At 42.1% G+C, this 18,661-nt stretch overlaps 1 protein-coding gene across 1 annotated transcript in view; it reads left to right on the plus strand.

The window, feature by feature from the left end:
- The first annotated feature begins 12,862 nt into the window (after positions 1 to 12,862).
- The window catches only part of klhdc8b (kelch domain containing 8B), a 115,333-nt gene continuing 109,534 nt past the window's right edge, over positions 12,863 to 18,661 (plus strand). The window contains 2 exon segments of the mRNA XM_031876546.1: positions 12,863 to 13,168; positions 13,170 to 13,503. Coding sequence (XP_031732406.1) covers positions 13,112 to 13,168; positions 13,170 to 13,503 — 391 coding nt within the window. The 5' untranslated portion in view covers positions 12,863 to 13,111.

Below are 18,661 nucleotides of genomic sequence, written 5' to 3' on the forward strand. Positions count from 1 at the left end.
TGTTTGCATGATAACCTGCCTAAGGCCTTCTCACCAGCTAAGTTCAGCTATCTGTCTCTGGAATTCCTCTCATCAGTCATAAAACGTACACGGCACACTAGCAGTAAGTGGCAATAAAAACCTGTTGTCGTACAGTGATGGGATGACGGTCGTGTCCAATGACAAGATATTTTCTTTCAAAATACTTTAGGTATAGATTTTACAGCTCGCTTTGTAGCAATCATTGGTTCAACTTAACATTTTGTATTTATATATTTGACCATTTAACCCACAGGTGTCCTTAATCCTAAAAATCACCCTTTTGTGTTTTTTTTTTTGGGGGGGGGAAGCAAAAAAACTTACTCAACCAGACCATTTTGCGATGGAATCACAACAGTCGCAACGCCACATTGCACCAGGGGCAATGGGCCCCTTCCCACTTCCTACCCCTCTAGTTCAGGCGCCCTTGGTCGTACCACAGCAATCTTCAAACTCGGCCTTCATTTTTAACTCAACTACCTCTACATTTTTTGAACGGTTGGTACGCTATCATGTTCACAAAATGTGTCCACAGACAGAAAAATAAACACCTGGCAATGCCCTTTAAACGGCCTCTGCAGTAGTTCCTGCTATGACGAGACACGCACAGACTCGAGGTGAAAGCAATAACCAGCCACACGCTGTCTTTGTTGGTAAAAATCACGAGCACCAATTTATTCAGAAAGAAATAAGAAATGTACTCTCTGTCCAAAAACAAATTAGGCAACCAACTGACCTGCTAAACCCGTTCCCCAAACACTGATTGGATAATCAGTGTATTATCATATATTGTCAGCCATAAACAGGCAAGCCAAGCTTTGGATTTCTCCTCTTTCAACACAGTGAACATGAGGCTCGAGTAAGAGTTATACTGGATAGTCTACATCTGAGTTTTTCTGAATCGATGGTCTAAGGACAGAGGGTACAGATTGTAAAGCCCCTTGAGGCAAATCTGTGATATGGGCTGTATAAATAAGAATGACTACTCTGTTAATGTACTAGATTACTACGGCTAACTTGCTCCTTTGAAAAAACAAGAATAAAACTGATGATTTATTTCTGTCTATTCCATATTGAGACGTGTAACCAGCCCGTCTGATTGATTTTATGTATGTGGCCATCACGTTCATATGTAACACCCTTTTTTACAGGGTTCCTGTTTTAAAACGCGTCAGCCCGGAGACATTTTCAGACAACACGTGGAGTTAACTGCTTACGTCAATTAGCTAATTTCGGCTGGCTGCATTTAAATACAACATGCAGTCGTCATCTTAGTCGACAAAATTGACGGTTGCCAGCAGGAAATGAAATGAGAGGCTGCTTTTGTCTACCTCTGTTTGAAAGCAGGGGTTCAGCGTTTCAAAATGACGCTGTGAATTATATATTTGTCTTGCAAGACTGGGAAGCTGACTCGGCATAAAAACAGTACTAAGAGTCTAGCAAAGAGACAGATATAATATACACCTACAGAGTTTGCCATGATAAGGATATATTAGATTATACATCGGTTAAATCAGTCACGAAACAGTGCACTGAAACTAGAAGCTAATTATAAAAGAGCTGAGAAATAGCAAGAGGAGGAGGTAATCTCAAGGGAGCAATGAACCAAGGGAGAAGGATGTGGAAGTGGGAAACCAGAACACAATGTCAGATATAAATTATGAATGACAAGCAGCATCAAACCTGGGATGCAGCAGGGATGCAGAAGGAGAGGAGAAGAGGGGGGGGGGGGGGTACAGTGAATAGCTGTCTTGTACTATTTTGGGGTGGACTTGGATTTCAGCGTGTTAGAAAACAGCCTTCACGATGGAATGGCGAGGAGGAAATTAGCACTGAGTTGTGGGAAGTGAAACACAAACATACTCGACCTTTTCTCTTGCACAAGATGTCTCAAGACTTTGGCACACATCCTGTTCAGAGACGAGATCTGCTGGCATGACTCAGCTGACAAGTCGACTGACTTTTATTTTGAACTCTGCACGTGTGATTTCAGGTATTATTACATCTAGTGCGTTTGTTTTGACCACATATTAGGACATATCTTACCCAGTACATTAGTGAGACTAACATTGGTTGAAAATATCTTAATTGACAATAACAGAATATTATGTGTTCTGTCTGTTTCTGATCGTGAATGTGTTCTTACCCCACACATATGTTGTATGTTTTTCTCTGTGTATAACAAGACAACGTGTCCTCACACTGTTTGTGTGATATCTTCCGAAAAGTTATTTTGTTTTCCCAGAATTGTCCAGCAACAGGAGCCACCAGTGCACCTGCTGAAGCCCCCGTGGTGTTCAGGCAAGACAACTACTTTGCGTTAAAGAAAAGATGGTGGTTTGGGTTAAAATAACTGTAGAAGTGAAGTTGCTAAAGGCCTTTACACACTGGAGACGTTTTTTTGTTGTTTTTCGTGCAATCAATTTGCCATTCATTTTTGTCATGAGTGTATTTTGTTTTCCTCGTGGAACGAGGTTGATTTTAACGAGCTTTCTCACCGCAAATCAAGAACGGCACATGGAAACAATGTCATGTGCCATTTTTTTTGTCACTTAAACCGAGGGAAAGCCTCGCAATTAAAATATATGAACATACTGTAGATGAGAAGTTAATAGAATCTTCTCATCCTCCTTTTATTGTTGCTGTCGTCAGCTTTCAAGCTTGAATAAATGAGCATTCATTGGTTCAAATGGATTTGTAACAACCCGTAGAGCCCAACACTGAGGCAGTCATGGTGTGGCACTCGACTGCAGAACCAAAAGGTGCCTGAAGTGATTGTGTGAAGAGTGAAAAAAGAGCTTGAGAGAGATGTTCAACTCCTCGACTCCTTTGTGGATTTCTTATACTCACAGACTCCTCTGGTTGCAAAAAGAAGTCTGGTTGTATAGAAGTCTATGAGAAAATGGCTCTACTTCTCTCTTGATTTATTACCTCAGTAAACATTGTAAACATGAGTTTATGGTCTCAATCTCTAGTTTCAAGTCTTCTTCAACACAGCATGATGTTCGTTTTGTAAATTATGGTCCATTTAGAGTCAAACAGACCATAAAGCAGGGGATGCTTTAGGGCGGGGTTATATGTCATGGTCAAAGAAGCGGCTGTTGGTGGATGTAATTGCAGAATTGATCAAAACTTGAGTCAGAATTTAAAACCAATTGATTTAAACTGCAGATTATTTTTAGTTAACACTGTAATCTTGAGCTTTCTCCCACCGTTCACAGCACATGTGTATGAGTTTAAAGCTCTGTGATCGGATGTTTTTTTAAAGTATTTAAGTATATAGGCTTGTGTCTTTCACTTTTTTAAATCAAAGAACCAGATATTTTCCAATGCAGTTCATCTTTTATACTGATGATTTAACTCGGAGAGTTTCATGCCGAAGATTTCCAAAGGTGTGTCATGCAACGTCAAGGATTATGTAACAGAGCGGTTAACCACCCCCCTCTTCTGCTTGTAGCTGGTGATAACAGAGACGGGTGATAACCAGCTTCATGATCCCTGTTATCCAGGATCACCAATGTTGGTTTTAGCGAAGTAAATAACCCAAAGAGCAACAGAAAACCTCAGGCCATCAGCTAGCAATATCGAGGTTGGTTGCTAGCCTACAAACGTTTTTTTTCTGCCAACTGTATTGTAATGCGAGTTGTTCGAGTGATACACTTTAGGTTTAGCTTGTCAGGATGAAAACTAGAATCAGAGCAGAAAGGCAGCGAGGCGACTCAAGACACACTTGCTAAATTGCAAACTCTGCTAACTTGAGGTATATATATTTCACGATACGATGCCGTGCTTTATTGTGCTTTTACTCTACCTCTAGAAAAACGAAAGGTGCAGCCATCTCCTGTGCTGCTGTGTGACTGATTTCCATGTCTTTAATATACAAACCTTGTTCTTTTGGTTCCTTTATTGATTTCAACTGAAAAGAAGCCAACGCTCCCTCAATTTGAAATACCATTTGATGTATTTGAAATGAGATCATGTGTAATTGTGACATTCTGTCCCGATTGTCAGCATCTGTGGCTCGAAGCCTGTAAGAAGTTCGGAAGCTCAGCTGCCTCTGAAGCATTCACAGCATTATTACTGAATTAAGTCACACCGTGATTCATATTCAACTCGTTCACGAGGCAGTAATTAAAGATTCACCCTGATGCTCATTAGAATGCGTGGAAATGAAATTTGAGGACATGAGCGGGGTAAAGATACCAATCGAACCACTGGGAGCATTGTTCACCAGCATTTTGATTTTGAGCAATTATAATCCATCATTATCTCTCTGCACTTCCCCTCATCATCACCTCCACAATGTCATCCTCCATTACTTAGGCTATTATTTAAATGCTAGTGTCATAAACACCTATTACTACTTCAAGACGATATAAGCACATTTCTGCATTCACACGAATCAGTGGGACTTTTATTGCCTCTGTCACGGATTGTGTCGAGGGAAATTCACTTGTTTCAGAGTGTGATCACAGAAACTCGTCCTCTTTAATATGTAGGCTACACATTAGCAAGACAGATCTCTCTCGCTGTGAGCCATTCCCACCATGAGAATATGCAATAAAAGCAAATGTGGGCTTTTACCATTTTCTTAACAGATTTAAGAGGCCGCCGACATCACTGGAGACTGGAAACTGCCATGATCGTTTTGATTGTGAGAGACATAGGGGACAGAAAAATAAACGATTTTATGGATGGTGGCAGTGGATGCATTGTGATGTCTTTTTTTCATCTGAGTAGCAGCCAGATGCTTTTGCCTCAGTAAGTGCTATCCAGTTTGTTGATTGTTATTTAAATTAAATGGCAAAACACAGCGCCAAGCACTCCATGGCCACCAACCATGTCCCTGGTGATAGTACCGTATGGAGAATACAGAAAACAATGGCTTGGTAGATGTTGCCCAACAGGGATTTATTTTTTTAAACCCTTTTTAAACTGAAATCCTCCTATGGCTTGTCTAAATCATTTATAGCTCTTTATCTCCGCCATGTTTGAGTGTTATTCCAAGAAGAACAACCAGGCAAACAATACAATTTCAGGAGAAAGCCATTTTTACATGTTTTGAAAATAATGAGAAGGAAAGAGATTTTTTATTTTCTACATTTAATCAAATATTTTGGACAATTCCACATTCATGAGAGATGTGCAGACCTCAAACCAAATTTTGGAATTTTTTATCAAGAAACTTCATCAATATGGCACCACGATAAGAAACATTGGGAATTAAGAATAAGACAGCATTAAAACTATCACGTTTGATATTTTTTTATGGACCGATGACATATATTTAAATGTAAATATCTATTTATTTTTGTGTGTATATACTGTACATGCTAAATTGTTTCATGCTTCATGTGACACCGTGATAAGTCTCTGGTGTAACGTCAGTTAGCAAACTGGCAGTTAGCTCAATTATTTATATTAGCCTATCATTGTAATATTTTTAGAAGGTGTTACAACTGAAGCTGTCTAGGAGACCTAACAGCATTCTACTGTTAGCTAACTGACTAATGTTCGATACATGCGCTGACATTTGGTTTTATGTCATGTAATTACATCGAGGTATTTGTCTGTGGCATATCTGTGACAGCCCGACCGTCAACCTCATAAAGGTTTCAGAGGTTTGTTATTCCAAATCTTAGTCAGAATGTGTAGACCTCTGAGAGCTTGATTAGACTGAGGTCTGGCTATGTGACATTGGTGCATCGCAAACACTCCTCGCCAAGCTAGATCAGAAACTTTGTTATTGCACAAACATCGGCACTGTAAGTAACTTTCTGGCTCAAGGCTGAACTTAAATTAGGTGTGATGTATTCATGGGTCAGTGGTTTCAATAGCCAGACGTTCTAGCTCGAAGATTCATTTGAAAGCCTCAATACAAGCTTTGAATGTAAAAAAAAAACGATATTCGGTACAGCTCTACAAGTTATTGTGTAAAATAGAGCTTACTGCCGATACATTGTGGCCTCTTGAGGGGTATTGTAACATATGTGTCTTCAGTCTGAGGTATTTATATCTATTTTTGTCTCTCTCTTCTTTTGGATGTACATTTTCTATAATTTTACAGAAGCTCTGTAAACTCCTTGAAAGCATTATTGAGTGCCAAATGATAAAAACAAAGCAGCTGTTCCAAAAGCTAAAATAAGCCATTTAAGTGCAATTGCTTCATATTAAGCTTGTTGGTAAATATTGTGGAGTAAGTAATCATTCTCTTGCTGTTCATTGTCACTAAAATGTTAGTATTGACTATGGGATTCAGTCTACACATGGAGGAATTTGGTTTGATTCGTCTTTAATCGATACAGGATGCTGACTGCCAGCCATCCCCTGATCTCCCAGAGACTTTAGGTGTTATTTTAATATTGAATACTTGCTAGTATGGGACTTCCATTACTCATTGTAACTCAGCAGTTCTAGCTGTCCTTACCATCATCAGCCACATCAGCTTTATGACTTTGATAGGCATATTTTTAAAGTATCCCCACGAGGGTTTTGGCAACATGCCACTGATTTTGCTGTTGTCTCATGGGAGGCCTGCCAGATGATGATTACATTTCCTATCTTAGTAGAGACCCTTGTGCCGACTTCTGCAAAGTCCCTCCCTCATTACGCTCTATATTACAGGAGAAAAGTCCAAGGATGACGGTAAAAGTCCTATTTTGGTTCTATGCTAAGAAAAGATAGAGAAGTGTCTGGTGTTGATGGCGCTTTGTGCTGCAGAACAGTCTTGTTACTTAAATGTACATTCTGATCAGTTAGCCTGTCTTCCGCCCTCATTTGTCACACAAAACAAAATACCATCTTGACTGTGTCAGTGGTTGGTGAAACAGCAGTTTGGTATCTCAGACTAATTTACCAGTAATTTAGCTGCCGCTGTTTGTTTCTAAGGATAGACCAGGGCCCCGCAGGGTTTCGATTACAACCATAGAAATCCATCAGCCTTACAGCCCATTATTGTATTCCCCTGCTAGAGTGCTGAGTTAGATTCTATAGGACTTCGATGGTTTACAGTTTTCTCAAGCGTTCAATATATATATATATATATATATATATATATATATATATATATATATATGGCTGCTGCGGGCAAGATTCCTATGTAACCATAAACCCATATTCAGGCTCCGAGTGGGACACATTTTCAGCTGAAGAGTGTCATGGTGCAGACTGTGCTGCATACGCACCGCTTCCAGGGAAGCTGTAGGAGGGCTAGGGTTAATAATGCATTAAGTTGGTAATTTTGTAAAACGTGTTAACCAAAAGTAAAAATCGAAGTTCGGGACCTGGAAAGAGTCATACTGCTGTAAATGTTATCCATATTTCCTTTTGTGCTGTTGGCTCACTGCGCTAGGCTGTCAGCATGTGTTACTAGTAGGGACAGAGCACCCTAGGGAGTCTCGGTCATAGTCACATCTGCCACACATGCTGTCACGGGAGTTCACGGTTAGGACCCAATAGCAAGACCACAGGAGACAGAAGTTGGTATAAACAGGTTTTATTTAGCCTGAATTAAGAAGACAGGAAGGTGTGGAGCCCGTGGTCCGACACCAGAGAGTAGGCAGATCGACGGTGTGAGTCCCGTGGCTCGACACCGGAGAGCTGGCAGCTTGACGGCGTGAGTAGTCCGTTAACACAACAGAGGGCAGAGCGGCGGTGTGTAGTCCGTTAACACCACGGAGGGCAGAGTGGCGGTGAGTAGTCCGTAAACACAAAGGAGGGCACGGGGGATTCCCGGACCGATGGACACCGGAGGCAGGCACTCGAAGCCGAAGATGCAACGGGGTTGAAGCGGGTGAAAGACGGTACGACCTGACCCCCCCCAGACTGCAGGACCAGAGTTTATATAGTGCCAGGGAAAGCGTTAGTGGGACCTGAGTCTGGTGTGTCAGCCTGCAGGAGGTAATCGGCTGCAGCTGTGTGGCCATGGGAGGTGTCTGGTCTGACAGGGATCCTGACACATGCTCTAACACGATTAATTTAAAGATGATAACCAGAGAGCATGATACTGTCTAGATGCTGAGCATTGGGAGAACCTTGTTTACTCTTTAGCCTTCTGGTGTTGTATAATGAAACAGCTCAATTAGATCCTTAAAGAAACACCTACAATGGTTTCAACACAAGCAATTAAAAATTCATCTTGGCCTTTCAGTCACCCGCTTGTGGCATCATCAAGCACACAGCATAAGGGCAGAGAGACATTAAGACTGAGAGCGATAGGAGAGACAGGAAGGACTGATGTCTCTTTTTTTCTCGGAGGCGTGAGGAGGTGGGTGCAGAGCATTTTATGATATGACAAGCTTTAGATGTTAAATTTAGCAGCCAGACTTAACCTGCATATGGTACATCAAATGTTACCAAGCAGCCATGAATATTTACCCACATTTTTCAGTATGTGTGTGGCAGAATCCTTATATTTGAACAAAGCAGTAGGCTTGCCTCCCAAAATCACAGAACACTGATAAATAATAGAACAACTAAAACATTTTTATGTAGTTGCCTTCATAGGCATTGCAATGCCGATGCACATCATATTCTCATCAACATGTGCTGGCAACAGTATTCATACAATGTACTGAGATATAGACGGAACACAAACCATACCAGCTTTAAAAGCTTGTCCGCACAGTGTTCGTCTCAGGCACAGCTTCGTTGTCGCCATGTGGCTGCATTAAGTGTTCCAGCATGTCACTCTTGCTGTTTTTACATTTCAGTTTATTTACAGAATAAACAGTAACGGGATGCAGTGTGTCCTGCCTCCAGGCTAAATGGTAGTAGTTCTAAAAGGGTTGGGCGCATCCCCTTAGTGGGGCGCAGAGGCATGACAGGTGGTAAAACCGTGACATGATGCAGAACTAATCATTTGACATCAAAAACGTTTTGAAACACGAAACAAATTGCAATGGTGATGATTGCGAAAGATGAGCCTGTAGGCTTGGTTTACAGAATTAACCGATATTTGACAAGGATGAAAAGATACAACATACGATGCTTCTGAAACGAACAAGACAAAGTGCACAGTGATGGATATCACAAGAAAGTATGAAAGTCAGGCTGTACCGACTAGTTCAAAGCTTCATTCATAACATTGACAATTGTGTTATTATTATCAATAACTTACTGAAACATTACCAACCAATTTCTCTTTTTCTCTCTCTCAAATACATTTATAGTGAGACTGCATTATGTAAAGATCAAATATGTAACCAAGTTTTTAAAACAAAGAAACAAGAGCAAACTTCCTGATGTATTTTTAAGAAGCTAATTAGTTTCTTCTTTTGATATCAAACAGGAAAGAGGATTAGCCAATTCCCAAACTAAATGCATGACACTCTCACATGGCTCTTCAGAAATTGTTCCCTGGTTAGTAGATATCCAGCTTTTATTTGTTCACAGCCATATTATACCTGTACACAAATAACAAATAAGGGCTAATAATGGCAAGTACATGAAACCCCTGATGGTGCCAGAAATGGTTGCTATGAGATTTGCGGTGCAGCAGCAGTGTGTTCCCTGCACTGCCTGTATCAGATCATATCATGCCTTTTGTTGTTCGGGTTCAATCCACAGTTGGGGACTCGTCATAAGGGGATTACTGTGTACTGGTCGGCCATCCACATTCACAGTCTCACATCTTTGATTTGCTTTTGTTGTTTTGCCAGCATACTGTTCATTCCACCCACTCGCACAAGGGAGAAGCTGAAGATAGAGACATGGACAGGAGACGCGTATGTTGCAATAGCCATAAGTGGCCACGTTGTATAGGCAGTAAGCTCTATTTTACACAAGGGTATGCTGCGGTCAATAAATCAGATCCATCTGCTGGTGGTAACTGCTCTCGTACAGTGTCACCGTTGACTTCCACGTTTATAATCTATGATTGAGGGTTGAGTGCTCACTGTGATAGGAGTTTTGGTCCGGCTGCTGTTTGTGGATGAGGCCGATGGCAGACTTGTGGATTCTGGTGGAGTGCAGATGGAGCTGAGACCGGCCTAATGAAGCCTGGTTGCTGAAACATGCCCCAACTTGCTCGAAGCTGCCAATCTAGCTAAGGCTAACAAGCTAGGCTGTTGCTAGCAGGCTAAAGTTAACCCTGTGGTTTGTAGCCTGTTGGTAAATATGCTAACATATAGGCTACATGAAAATAAATACTAATGTTAGAATTTCACCCAACGGAAAAAGCTTGAGCTTATGACTTCTTCATTAAATGAATCAATTTATTTGTCACATAAAATCGTACACGGTAGCGTTACTACTCTAGTGAAACGTAGCAGACAGCTAGTGACAGCACCCACCTGTCACTCAAAGCGGCCTCGCTTTTAGTTATAGTTATATCTAGTTAATAACTTTAAGCCTGAATATAATTTAAAGAGGTGAGTTAAATATAACTGTACCCCCCCCCCCCCCCCATTTAGTTGTCATGAATTGGGATAGATATAGAGACCAAAACCGTTTTTTGTACCAGCTGTAAACATGTTTATTTCTTCTTTAACATGTTTTAATATGGGGGTCTATGGGGATTGACTCCCTTTTGGAGCCAGCCTCAAGCAGCCAATCAATGAACTGCAGTTTTGGCACTCCTGTGTTGGCGTCATTTTTCAGCGTGGAGGTTGCCTGCTCGGTCCGGACACACTAACCTCTCTGATGTCGTCCTCCTTTCTCTTGCCATCTCACTTGGAAAAGGTCAGCATGTCCGTGCGGTTCAGGCCACTAATTGGGACTTGGAAGAAGGCTTCATTAATTATAAATATAGAGTATTATCCTGTATATACTGAATATATACATGTAGTGTGTGTTTGTGCTGAAAGATGAGGACAGCAGAGGAGAAATTGAGGAACAGAATATTATGTTGCTTTATTTCTCTCTTTCCACCTGCAAAATACGGCTTGGCGGTATGTCCTGAAATTTATTTTACGGTATGATTTTGAAGCATGAACAATAAAGGTGTATATATAATGTTATATTTGTTTTTCCCAAAATGTCAATATGAATGCTTCTGAAGGGGTAGAGCACTGGTATGGCAACTGTATGGCATAATCTAAACCATCCCAAAGTCAATCTAAATGTTATCTTTTGACTTTGTTATTCTAATCTATAGTCTTCTTCACTCTCCGACCCGTGTTGTGTTTGTGTGGTTGTGACGTTGTGCCACTGTGTGAACGTAAAAACTATCGTGTGGCACATGTGACAAGATCTGCAGTCGAGTGATCCGTGCATCTCTAGCATCTACCAGTCAGCACAGTGTAGTCAGAAATGACACCGTAGGGCAAATTCATACCGGTGTACTTTCTATACCTTCCACCTCTGCTGCTAAATGTCTCCGCCAGACACACACACACACACACACACACACACGCACCTATTCATGCACAACCAGACATCTCATTGCTGTCAACAGTATAAATGTGACTCTGATTACAAAATGCTTTGTAATTTGAGTGCCATGCTGTTATGTTGATACCAGTCAGGGTTACTTTTCATTCTGTCTGCTTCTGAGTTAGAGACAGTTTTGCAAACTCACAATTGGGAATTTAACTAATTTTGTTCTAGTTCCACAATCTTAATCTCTGTCACCTTTGTGTTTGACAGATGGACCGACCTTGTTGTCATAAGTCGATATAATTCAAGTAACACAGAGGCCTTCCTCTATATCAGATATTTTAACACTTATTTTTGCACAATTTGTTCTATTTGATAGGTTGTTTGATTGAATGTAGCGATGCTGCTCTGCTGGATTTGCGTATCAAGTTGTTAAATGCTACTGTGTTGTAAAAATACAGATTATGGCTGAAACATTGCTTTAAAGAATGGTTCACATTTTGTCTGAAATATAATTATCGCCGCCATTCTGCCTCATCTGATCTAATAAACCTTTAAATTCATGGATCTGTTACTCAAACTGGACTTCCTGAATTGTATTTTATCGTCTCACCTGTACCCAAAACTATGCACCCACACAAACGCGCAAACCCTTGCCTAGTTTTACTGCAGGGCGTTTTTTGGGATGCTACCTAATTAGTCAGTATAGCAATAAGACATATTCACAAAAACAGGATGTTATTTTTCTGCTTTTATTTAAGTTTGTGATTCTAGCTCTTAATTTATACTCCAATTCCTCATCTAATTCTGTGCTGTCTTTTCTTCCAGGTCGGGTCCCGCCAAGGGACCCTCATCCTCTCCAAAGCTGCCAGGAAGCTGCGAAGCACACGGCTCACAAGGCCCTGTGCCTGACAGCGAGTCATAGAACGGCGCTCAGGGATTTGGAATCCTGGTTTAATTAAGAGAAGAAGATCTTTCTTAAACGGCAAGGAAGTCTTGCAGTTATTAGACTCCCGTAGAGTTTTCATTCAAAGACTTTAGTTCATTGATTTAAGTTTATTTTTCACTGTAGGATCTATCACCAGGGTGCAAATAGAACTGTGGAGCTCCAGCTGAGGGGGACTCACAGACCTTAAGTTCCTTTTGTTTGAAGGTATAAACTTCTCTGCCATTAAGGCTTTCCCTTGGGTTAAAAGGGCAATAGTGAAGGTCAGTGTTCCTTAACTCCCTCTTCCCGGGTCTTTGATCCAGTGCCATCTCCCTACTGGTTCATTCTTCAACTCCTCCACTCTTGACGTTGAGGTTTTTGTGGGATTAAGTATTAAGCCCTATAGGACACCCTCTTCAAGAAGTTTTTTTTTTTTTTTCCAGGAATATACTCAAGCCAAAACTTTAACCAAAATAACCTCCCGGCGGAATTCAGTGAGGGAGAGAAGAGAGCCGGAGGAAAAAGGAATAGAGGGGGATTGAAGGGCAGAAGTCTCCGAAAAACACCAACAGGATGAATAAAACATTTGAGTAGAGAGGGAGTCGTGACATCTGGCTGAGGAGCGAGTTAGACGTTCTCCTCATTGCCTCTCTCTTTCTTTTTCCCTGTTCTGTCCACTCTTCATCTATCCATCGTCCCCTTGTCTCTGTCCCTTTGGTGACTCGAGGGTTCAGGCGGTCAGACAAACAGACAGAAACGAGCCCCGTAACTCGACCCCCTCCCTCTACCCTCTTCCTCCTCCCCGACACGGTGTGTGATGGTGTGTCCCCTCCTCTCTGTCCTGGAGACATGCCTGTGCAGGAGATGGCGGTGAGTCCTGTCAAGTCCCTGTACTGGGAGCAGTTCCCCCCCCATGTCACAGCGCCGCGTCTACAGCACTCCCGTCTACCACGAGGGCCTGCTCTATGTGCTGGGGGGCTGCAACGAGACCGGCACGCCCCTGGACAGCGTTGAGGTCCTGGAAGTAGAGAGCCAGACGTGGAGCCAGCTGCCGCCGCTGCCCACTGCGCGGGCGGGGGCCTCGGCCGTGGCGTTAGGGGGCCAGGTGATGGTGCTCGGGGGCATGAACCAGCAGCAGACCCCGCTGGCCTCAGTGGAGATGTACCACCCCGACGAGGGCAAATGGGAGACGAGGGCCAGCCTGAGTCAGCCGTCCATGGGAGTCACCACTGTGGAGAAAGGTAAGGAAGGGGAATGCTTTGTGTGTAACGCTGCTTTTCATCCCAGATGTGCAACATTGTTGTCGGTAAAGATTATTGATACGATTATGGTGTGATGACTGATCGAAATTGCACTGACTATAAACAGTGCACGCTGCTGGTTATTGTTTATGTTTGTTTTGGTACAAGAACACGCAACAGGTGGCATCCTTGCAGGATTTGCTGTGTTGTCTACCAGCATAACTCCAGTCGTTACTGACCAGTCTCTCTGTGTGTTGTCTAGTCGTAAGGTTTGTGCTCAGTTTAAGCAGCTGCAGGTGTAGCGGTGTTCAGCTGATTTTCCGACTTTGAACCCAAATCCGCTGACCCCCATAATGGGTGTCCATTGATGTACTCCCATTGACAAAAATGAAACTGTGAAAAGACAACAATGGACCATTTGTCAATCATAGCTGAACAACTGTAACCCAGCACAGCAGAGCTGGTTTTAGAATTCTGAACATGGATACGTGGAAAGAGCAATGCTTGGCATGTTAAGAGTTTGGAGGATGGCTTACCAGTTACCTACAGTGCCACCACAGCGTTGCCCCCAGGGCCAGGTCCAGGAGTTAGCTATCAACATTATTATTGGGTTACATCATAAAAAGCCCCATTGAGGACCATTGCTGGATGTTACACTATCAAAGTTTAAGGTAAGGTAGAAACTGCTTTGTTGCATCATTACATGGCACTCAAGGCATGTAGCCATCAAATGCTCTTTGAGTCACCTGGAAACCAAAGAAAGTCAGCTGGAAATTTTGTTATCAGCTAGCTGGCAACAGTTGATAAAATATCTGACGAAGAATGAACAGAGAAGCTGCTTTTGTCTGCGCCTGTCTTAAGTCAAGAAGCCATTGTAGAGAAGAATAGAAGTTTATTTTGTACATTTTCCAGACTTTGGTTAAACAATCTCTCAAACTTCTGCTCTACAGGATAGGTTGTGCTTTATATTACATCTTTCATTCTATTCTACATTTCGGCCTGAATAATTGCTTTTCCTTGGATGACTGGATGATTGTTGATGTTTGTGAGTAACGAGGTGCTCTGTAGCGTTCCTTAATATTAATCATCCACATACACACGAGATGTATACAAATTTTCATTTGACAGGTTTACTTGATCGCAGCGCTTTTTCCTGCTCTGATATTCTAAATTTGTCAGTGCGGGACGACTGTGCCTTCACCCCATCAATTACTGCCAAAACCTTCATGCGGGCTCATTAAGAACGGATTATGCAGCTGCTTTGACATATTCACAAGACTTTGAAACAACAGCGGCGCCAAAAACTCCTTCCTCTGAAGCAGCAAAGTTAACTAATTAGCTGTTCATTTTGGAAGAGGCCCCTCCAGGCTCTTTCAGGGACCGTGAAGCTGCTAAAGTGTCTCTCCAGTTGAAGCTTGTGATTAAAGCTGAGTGGCGTTAAGGTCGATGGCTACTCTCAGAAACCCTGACGCTGGTGCCCAACCTGGGCTCAGGTTTAGAACATATGGGAGTGAGGCAGTCCCAAGATCGTGATGATATAAATGGTCAATATGTTGTATGTGTTTGTAAAAGTCTACTGCGATATCTCCGTCTGTGTATGCACTACCTCCTGTGCTTTGGCCAAATGTCAAACATAGCTCGTGTGGAGGAGCCAGACGTCATGCAGTCTACCTCCACTGAATAAACATAGCGGACTTAATGCTCATTCCCCAGGCATGTGCAGGCTGTCTGAGGTTGTGCACGTTGGCACAGAGGAAGGAAGGGAGTCGTGAGACGGCGAGGAAGAGAGAGAGAAGAGTGGGACGAAGAAAAACGAGAAAATGAAGCGATCGCAGGCCATAATAGGGGAAAAGATACACTGAGAGATGTGAAATATTGCACTGACACTGAGAGAGAACGGCAGTGTGTTACACTTGTTGAAATTCTGCAGTTTCCTGTGTTTATATCTCAGGCCGCACGCCGTCGAGTGCTGGCGTGGTAAACCGGGGAATCAATATGACCTTTCAGGGTAATAGAGACAAAGCGAGGAAATATTTCTGTGATTTGTATTCCACACACTGTATGACTGGTTTCTGTTGACTGTAATGCACATCACTTTGATTCTTCCTGCATTTAGGGATGTTGTATTCAGTGCAAAGCCAGCATTACATGTTGGATTAAAGGGGTGTGAAATAAAATTACAGTTAAGGTATGAAACCACAAATCTACAACACTTAGCGCTCCACTGACACAGCGAAGTGTCAACCAATCATATTGTTTTGCTTCACCATGCCCCGCTCCTTCAAAAACAAAGCAATAAGCAGCAAGGACCTATTACTTTAAAGAAGCTTCGAAGAAGCAATAGGTCCTTTGAATTTTGATTGAAAATATTGCCCCGTTATTATTGTAAACTGCATATGGCATGCTAAAAAAGAAAGGCATTACAGGGCCGATGGATGATGATCTCAATGATAGACTAGATTAGGGTGTGTTTGCCCGTCATGGTTTCACGTCTGCATCACCGACACACACGCTGTCCTCTGTACTGAACGAAGCTGAGGAGAGACTGAACTAGGGCTGTACCGAATGGTTTGACGCTTCAAAGCTTCATTTATGACGTTGACATTTAAATTACTATTATTAATAATAATAACAGACAAGATACATTGCGAGCAAAGCCCACCTTCCTCTCGTCCCCTCTCTCTGTCACTCTTTCTACAAACACATAGCGGGTTGTCTGATTCCGAGTCATAATGAAATAACTTTAAGCCACATTGCTTCCAGCAACACCTTCATAATGTCGTACGTTACATATTTATATTTACCAAACAGAGCAGTGTTCTTTGAGAAGCGGTCGGCGGTGCGTTGTAACGAGCACGGAGACGGGACACGCTGCAGTCTAGAACCTAGTGCTGCTCTAAAGCCCTGCAGTGGAAACACCTTCCCTAAGTGGATGCTGTCACACTCATTAAAGAAAAAGTCCCATTCAAGGAAAGCGCAACACTAACAGCTCAAGTGCTGGTGTTTTCATGTGCTGTGAGTGCTGCAGAGGAGATTCACTGGAGCAGCTGTAGTGTGAACTGGAAAATACAAAGGAAACACACACGAGACAGTCATACTGTTCATTTGCAGTTATTTATTCCACCCTCACTGTTTCCACTTGTCAGTGATTTTGGAAGGAAGAAGAAATTGAATGTAGATAATCCCCACCACCAGTAAATCCTGTGGAATGTATCAATCTGAGACGGTACAGGTCTCACTGTTAATCTATGAGGATTATGTCTGCTGCTGTGCATGTCTATCTTGACATTGACGTAACCCGATTGCTTATTACTTGAGGAAAAGTCTTTTTAAGACGCAAATAGTTGTTAATTAGCAGGAATGTAGCACAACATTCAAATGAAAGCAGCGCTCTGTTGATTTGATTTTGGGGAAAACTTTTTGGTTTTATTTGTCTTCTAGGAGATGAACTGTGAATACGGACCGGTCTTAATTCGAAGCAAAGATTTGTAATTTAGCAGGAATGTAGCACAAAGAAGTAAAAGCAGTGGCGTTTATTTCAATGTGAAGAATTTTGCCCCTAAAATCAATAAAAACCCACAATAAATAATCTAAATATTGATGAAAATAATCAATATTACCACTTCAGCCCTAGTAGATACATACTCCACTGTTTTCTGTGATATTTAGCGTTACAGTTACGATCCCTGCGAAAGCTCCAGGACTTGGAGTGGCACTTCATTTTGCAGAACCCCGTGTACAGTCACAGTTTGCCTGCAGCTGAATCATGTGAAGCTCCTGCAGATGTTGCTGCCCGCGAGGGTTACAGAATGTAAATGAGATTCAGTGTGAGGCTGACGGAGGTGCAGAGCGGGGATGAGAGTGCTTGGGCACGGCATGTGCAGAACAGTGGCCTTAAAGCCCTGCTGCTTCATTTAAATACAGCACATGCACCTAATCCTGAACCGTGCCGTAGAATGAATGTTTGGCCTTTCATTCTCGGTGCCTTTATTTCCTCACTCAACAGGCGACAACAGTAAAAGTTGCATTTTACAAAGTCAGCCAACAGCTTCACCTTTATCCGGGTCTCTATCCAAAACACATTACTTCTCGGATGCTCTGGTGTTATGATTACCGGTTCGGCGCTGCTCATTACTTCAATTTTGCGTCAACAAAGACGAGAATAGACTCATTTACTGCATGTTTCAGCTGTTTATGTGTATCATAGTTGGAGAGATCAGAGTCACATGAGAGAGATGAGCGGTGGGAAGATGAAGGCCCTCAGCTAGAGCCTAACCCAAGATGTCACGTTTCCACGGCATGTGAGAGCACCACCTTAGTGTTTACATCCTACTACCAGTCCTGTCAGGCTGTCGGGACTACTATCTTTGCATGACTGTGTGTATGAAGACCCAGAGTTGTGCACACTGTGCTGTGAGCCTGGGATTATGTTTAATATCCAGTTTAAACGCCAAAATCACCTGTTACTCCATGGAATGTACAGGGAACAAATAATCATCAGAAGTTCAGCTGCTTACCAAAAAGTTGATTTAGCATTATTTAGAACCCCGTAATTTGAATCAATCAATCTTATCAATCACTGCAAGTTAAGATTTTAACTAAGAATTAAGAATTACAGCAACTAAGAATTACTTTAAATTCCTTCCGCAAAATTATTTAAAAATAAACGTATAACATTTAATGAAGGCTCTTATCTCTTATCTCTCATGGATGCATAAAGAGACAGAAAGTGGGAGCGAGAGGGACCACATTTCTTTAAGGTGTGGAGTTTAAACATCAACAATCTCTGCTGTCTCCATCCCATGTCGGCCTCTCTGCAGGAATATTGTTCAAATGAACTGGTTCAAAGGTTGGGGGCTGAAGTTGCTGCCATGTGTCTGACATATTGAATAGTTCTGTAGTCTGTCTTCACTAAATGTTGAACCAACCCTAAACTTATCTTTACATAAGAAACAGGTTGTGTTAGCAGGATTAACAGCAGTGTCTACATTATATTGTGAGCTTGGCAGCAATGGCAAGTTGTTTCTGTCCTGTTGTTTTGTTTTTTCTTTCGTTTCTGCAGCCAAGGGTTACAGGCGCAAAAAAATGTTTAAAAATACATATGCTGAAGCTGTGTGTGTGTGTGTGTGTGTGTGTGTGTGTGTGTGTGTGTGTGTGT

The sequence above is a fragment of the Anarrhichthys ocellatus genome, unplaced genomic scaffold, assembly GCF_004355925.1.
Source record: "Anarrhichthys ocellatus isolate YVR2014 unplaced genomic scaffold, GSC_Weel_1.0 scaffold111, whole genome shotgun sequence".
Lineage (NCBI taxonomy): Eukaryota > Metazoa > Chordata > Actinopteri > Perciformes > Anarhichadidae > Anarrhichthys > Anarrhichthys ocellatus.